The following is a 6,696-nucleotide window of genomic DNA, read 5'->3' as shown; positions in this document are numbered from 1 at the left end:
AGACTCTGTCTCTAAAAAAGAAAAAGAAAAACAGAAATATAATGTATATCTTCCAAACCAAACTGAATTATAAAATGAGTAACAATAACAACATTTTTTAATTAACTTTAAAAAAGAGGTAAGAAAGGAGAAAAGTAGTAAAATAAATAAAAAGCATCAAGTCCAAATATAACAATGTATAACACTAAATGTAATCACAATGAATACAAATTATATTAAACTTGATAGTTAAAGGACAGAGAATAAAGTGAAATCTAACCATATGTCATTTACAGAGACACATAAAAATAATGAAGACATAATTGACAGCAAAAATTAGACAAATACTAAGAAAAAACTTGGGTAGCTATACGGATGTTAAACAAATAGGCTGGGCACAGCAGTTCTTGGCTGTAGTCTCTGCCCTTTGGGAGGCGAAAGTAGGAGACTCACTTGAGGCCACAAGTTCATGACCAGCCTGCGCAATAGAGTGAGACCCTGTCTCCAAAAAAAGCATTTTTAAAATGTTAGCTGGCCTTGGGTATCTATAGTCCCAGACACTTGGGAGACTAAACCAGGAGAACCATGTGAGCCCAAGGGTTCAAGTTTACAGTAAGTTTTGAGTGTGCCACTATATTCTAACCTGGGCAACAGAGTGAGACCCTGCCCTCCACCCCCAAGAACAAACAAGGACCCAAACAAAAAAGATTGTAAGACACAAAGTTGTATGAGGTCGTACAATTGTTTCCGAGCTCATCCTAGGACAAGTGCTACATGCCTCATGGTGAATAGCACTACTGTCACCTTTGAGGTAATCGCTTGGGAAGCTGTGCAGTGATGCCAGCACCTAGTCCATCCTTCAAAGAAATTTTGGAACTCTCTTTCTAGAATGGCTATCAGAACTAAAGCCTGACAATTAAGTTTACAAACTCATCTTAGAAAGAGTGTTAGCTATCTCATTCCTGAATACCACTACGCTTACCAGTTGGCCAGGTGCGAACACATAAAATAGTAATAGTCAAGATGACCTAAACAGTGCAGTTCACAAAATTTTATGATAGACACATGGGCAACAGAAATCTGCATCTGAGAATTAGTGTATGTGGGCAAGGAAAAGAAAGGAAATATCGAAAAATAAATTATAAATTCAGGTTAATGTTTACCTGTTAGTGAAAGTGTGTGTCACCGTGGAGGATGGGGTCAGGGAGAAGCACACAGGCAGCTTCAGTAACACCAATTACATGTTATGTAATTACATAACATTACATGATGTTTGAATGGTGTGTTTTAATATGATGGATCTTAACTCATATTTATGGTACATATATTCTTTTGTACTACATTAAATACATCGTATAAGAAAATTTGGTTGCCTAAATACACTCTTCATTCTCAAGTGTGTTTCAGACGTTATCTTGCTGTGGGAGGTATTGTATTTCTAATCTTATCAGGAAAGATGTTAGGCAATGATTCATGTCCTCTCCCGGCAGACATTCTGTTCCAATTAACATTAAATAAGTGCCTACCGCATCCATTATGTCTTTTAATGCCAGCAGCAACTCACAATGTGTCAGTGGGCAGTTAGTTCTTCACAACCACGGTGGAAAGAAAATTAAGTTTATAAGCCAATCCATACTATTCTCTTAGAAACCTAGAGTAGATAGGTACCTTCTTTCATGGGCCACGGGTTCCTTTTGCCTTTAGTTACAGCATCATAGAATCATATAAATGTTGTAAGTCAGTATTTTGTATATCTTTCAAATGAAGAAAATGAACAATAGCTAAGGTAAATATCTTAGTAAATATCTTTTTTGCTTTCAAAGAACTCTACAGTAGAAAAATCCACATCTTTACTTACACCTATTCCGAAATTCGACGAACTGCAAAGCAGAACTTTTTGGTTTCTCCTATGCACATTAACAAGCCTCAGAGTTGAAATAATTTGTAAGTTTTAAAATGAAATGTTTTGACAGCATTGGGTGATAAATTTTAAGGCAGGGCTTGAATCATTTATTTTGTTTCCCACAAACTCATACTTAAAGCAGCTTTTTTGAAAAGAAAGATGTTGAATCCTCATCCCTTCATTTAACAAATTTGTTTTGAGCATTTACATTATGAAAAGCAGGCACCAAAAGATAACACTAACTTTTTTTTTAACTTTTTCTTAACTTATTTTGAAATAATTTCAAATTTGCATAAATAGTGCAAAGATTTCCCCTATACCCTTCGCCCACGTTGCACAAATGTTCTTCTATGTGTATAGCCACGGTACAATTGTAAAAGCCAGGACATTGACATAGAAACAATATTATATAAAGACCTTATTGCAAATTTGAATAATTGTCCCAATAGTATTTCTTTTGTGGTCCAGAAAGCCCTGGTTATGTGAAGCATTTAATTTTTATGTCTCATTAGCATCCTTTAATTTGAAATAGTTTTTAAATCTTTCTTTGTCTTTCATGACCTTGGCACTTTAAAAAAGTAGAGGACAGTTACTTTGTAGGACATCCTTTTATCTGTGTTTTCCCGATGTTTCCTCATGATTAAACTTAGGTCATGCCTTGTGAGTAAGAACACCACGGAAGTGATCGTGGGCCTTTCTCAGTGCATCATGTCAGGAACACATGATGTCAAGTTTTCCTGTTGTGCATATTGATGGTGTCAGCTTTGATCACTTGATTACGGTGGTGGCTGCCAAGTTTCTCCAGTGCAAAGTTATTAGGTTTTCCTTTGTCATTAATAAGTATCTTGAGGTGAGGTCGGAGGTACTTTGAACCTCCGTGAACATTCAGTTTTTCATTACACTGCTTACTGCTCATTCATGTTTTTTGCCTGAAGCAGTTATTAACATGGTGTGTGACAAATGATGACTGTCTAATTCCATCATTTCTTCACATCGGTTAGTTGGAATTCTACTCTGAAGAAGAGTCTCCTTATCCCTTGTTTATTATTTATGTATTCATTGAAAACATTTGTATCATTATGAACTCTTTGGTACCTTTTTTATTCTGTGAGTAGTGATTTATTACTATTATTATTTACTTTGTTGTTGAAAGTATCCCAATATTTTCCATTGGAAGCTTCCTGACAGAGCTTTTGTTATGTCCCCATGAATTTCTGAGCATTTACTAGATTTCTGGGACCAGTGTCCAGGTTCATTTTGTATTTTCCCTGCTACACCACGGCAATAAAACGTTTCTCCAAGCTGCCCTTGTTGGAAACGAACATGCAGATAGGATTCAAAGCTTTTGAACTTGCCCCGGGAACCTGAAAAACATTCAGATATTATGGAGGTATTTGCTATCCCATGTACCAACAAACAGTACAATTTTTAAGTGTATAAATGATATGACTAGGCCTACAAAGGTATGAATACAGTAAAATTAAAGATCTTAACTTTTGGCATAGCAGGATAATCGCCAGCACATTTACCATCTTGTTCCAATGGATCCTTTGATTTTTTAATTTTTAAGTTATTTTATGTATAATGTACAGATGTAAGCACAAAGAGATGGTAAAAACAAAATAAGAATGTAAACATAGCAAATCAAATTTTTATTTCATATTTTCCTGGTTTGGGAAGTGGAAGTAATCTGAAATGGGCCATGCCTTTGAATGCCACTAACTGCTTGCTAACTGTCACATGTGAACCTGAGCATAAACGCGCTATAGATCTGATTCCAGATCGTAAACATCTCTGACAGATTCCAGCTTTTTACATCAGGTTCTGCTTGCATATTTCTCATCACAGGGTAATACTCTTGAAAAGTCTGGAGGCTCATAGTTTTGTAGAAAAGAGGATGGACGTATTTTTCTTCCATAATTATAAGAAAATGTATTTTCAGTTTTGTAAATGTCAATGAGATTGATCAACCCAGTGAACTTTAAAATTTTATGAGCTGGAATGCTCTTATCATCTTTGCCTCTCCTGCATCTAGAAATTTCTAGTTATTTCTTGGGTAAATAAATGCATTATGTTAAGTGTGTGCATAAATTATATGTTATAAACTGTAAAATGCTGTACAATTACAAGGTCAATACATTGGAATTAAGTGATGTACAAATTTAAGGTCTTTTCTTTCCTTTGTTCTTAAAAATCCTTCAGGAAAAGAAAGCCCCAGTTTCATCAGGTTCTCCTTCCACATAGGCTTATTGTTTTATCAAGTCAAGGGAAAAAGGAGATCTTCAAGACATTGTCTAGAATTTGGTATTTAAAGGTGTAGATTTATACTTCTTAAGCCTTGTCTCTATTAAAAAATGGCAGATAATAACAAATCAATTTGTCATTGTGTTTTGCCTAAATTGGCTGAGTGGTTTATACATTTAGAAATTTTCATTGTGCTATAAATTTCATAGCTTAAAACATCTTTGTGTGCTCTTTAAGATTTTGTAGCCCAAAAATACTAGTGTGGGGTTTGCTCTTAATGTCAATAAAAATTTAAAAAAACTTCTTTGCCTATCTTCTCCCTTCTCCTTTAATTCATTTATTACAAATCGTCAGAAGTTGACTTGAATAATCTCTTAAATCATTAGTTTCTTTGCCATCTTAATATAATCTCCATTTTCTATAGAAAGAAACCAAACTTCTTAAGAAATCTTAGACCAACTTGAAAGTAAAAACCTGTTTTCCTTTTGTTAAGCCAAAGCCCTAACTTTCATCAAGGTTAAAGAAATATAATTTGGATTGATACGTGCAACTTGTTTGACTCTCTAGTTAGGTTGGTTTAGTTCAGGATTTGACTGTAAATTAGACAGATGTTTATTCCAGCACCATTTGAGTTTAAGTCACTTAGGTCTCTGACACAGAAACTAGGCTGTCCAAGGCTTGATGACTGTCAGTTCCATCTACTACTTAGACCTTTTGGATATTGGCCAAACTTGGACTATTAACTATGGTCTGGATGTATCAGAGAAAAGTCTTATTTGCTTTTGTCGTTAGTGGACAGGTTCACTAAGGGTAAAAACTGTGTTTAGTTTTTGGATAACATTGAAGTAAAAATATTATAGAGTGAATCCCTAAATTGAAGGCAAGTCTGAACTGGGCACTGTTTAAGGTCTATTGCAACACATCAAATTCTATCCTTTTGTTATATGCTAGCAAGCATACAGAACAAGTGTTATTACCATGTTACTTCCATATCCCTGGACCATCGACTGTGTTTATCATCTGTGTCACAGACTCCATTCTGTTGTCTGCCCCCTCAGATCTTTATTAACAACGAGTGGCAGAACTCGGAGAGTGGGAGAGTGTTTCCTGTCTATAATCCAGCCACGGGAGAACAGGTGTGTGAAGTTCAAGAAGCAGACAAGGTATGTCTTTCTTAGAAATAGATTACCTATAAAGTAACTTACCTTCAGACAGCAGAGAAGTAAGCACATGCTCTCCAGACACCATTACTTATGCTCACACGTGTGTGTGTGTGTGTGCATGCATACAGATAGTTCTTTCTTTTTTTGGAGTGTTTATCTTTCATCAGTTGTGCCTTTTTCCTCTCCAACAGGCAGACATAGACAAAGCAGTACAGGCAGCCCGCCTGGCTTTCTCTCTTGGCTCAGTGTGGAGAAGGATGGATGCTTCAGAAAGAGGACGTCTGCTGGATAAGCTTGCAGACTTAGTGGAAAGAGACCGGGCAGTTCTTGCAGTAAGTAACCTCAGATCACAGTAACTCTTTACCCCAAATGTACCATTTCACTGAAATTTAAGTCCCTCACTCTCCCTAGAAGTGTATGGCAAAGCAGACCTGTGGGAAAAGCTGAAGAATGTATAATACACATGACAAATGAGGCATGTTTGAATTTGGGGATTAGGTGAGCAAGTAGAGGGTCAGCTGAGTGCATCTTTGCACTGAATTTTGAAGAAAAGAAGCACAACTTTCCATGATTGGTAAGGTTGCTTCTTTCTCAATCTCTGCTCCCCTCTTCCCAAATAAGAGTGTCACTGTGCTACTTGGCGAAAACCAATACCAAGTGCTTCTTTTGAGAAACAAACAAGACTAGTTTTTACCTCCCTAGAGTTAACATCTCTTAACTAAAGAGATTCCTTCAGAAGCAGAGGGCATGATGTGGACCACTCATGCACTTCTGTTTCATTTGTGTCGCCATTTTCTAAAGCCAATAGAAAGCAGGGGACAGCAACTTTATTTCATTAAAACAATCATTTTTCTCAGTAAGAAACTTCTCCTGCCTTGGTGGTCTGTTCTTAAAATAGAAGTCAGTTTCTGTCAGGAGTTGATTTCTAATTTTATTCCACTGTGGTCTGAGAAGATACATTGTATTATTTCTGGGGGTTTTGTTATTTGTTGTGGCATGTTTTATGGCCTAAGATGTGATCATTCTTGGAGAATGTTCCATGTGCTGATGAGAAGAATGTATATTCAGTAGTTTCGAGGTGTAATATTCTGTAAATGTCTATAAGACCCATTTGCTCTAAAGTCTCATTTAAGTCCTGTGTTTATTTTCTGCTTGGGGGATCTGTACAGTTCTGTCAGTGGGGCATTGAAGTCCCCAGCTATTACTGTTTCTATTTAACATAAGGTGACCAGACATCCCGCTTTTGGCGGGACAGTCCTGATTCTTAACAATTTGTCCCGCGTCCCGCAGCATTTTAAAGAAGTCTCGATTTTTGGAAAAAATGCGTGACAAGCTAGGGAACGGGCGGGAGAACAGGAAGGAAATATACGGTTATCGGCTGCCATGTGGCTATTTCACCAGGATATG

At 36.5% G+C, this 6,696-nt stretch overlaps 1 protein-coding gene across 2 annotated transcripts in view; it reads left to right on the top strand.

Annotated features, from left to right (window-relative positions):
- Nucleotides 1-6,696, top strand: part of ALDH1A2 (aldehyde dehydrogenase 1 family member A2) — a 97,158-nt gene that overhangs the window by 33,574 nt on the left and 56,888 nt on the right. For both annotated transcript variants that reach the window (XM_003784378.2, XM_012801938.1), the window contains exons 2-3: nt 5,185-5,289; nt 5,481-5,621. In XM_003784378.2, coding sequence (XP_003784426.1) covers nt 5,185-5,289; nt 5,481-5,621 — 246 coding nt within the window. The remainder of the gene's footprint in view (nt 1-5,184; nt 5,290-5,480; nt 5,622-6,696) is intronic.

Source organism: Otolemur garnettii, unplaced genomic scaffold (assembly GCF_000181295.1).
Source record: "Otolemur garnettii isolate 467f Iridium unplaced genomic scaffold, OtoGar3 scaffold00011, whole genome shotgun sequence".
In the NCBI taxonomy this organism is placed as follows: domain Eukaryota; kingdom Metazoa; phylum Chordata; class Mammalia; order Primates; family Galagidae; genus Otolemur; species Otolemur garnettii.
This window is presented reverse-complemented; position numbering and strand designations above follow the sequence as displayed.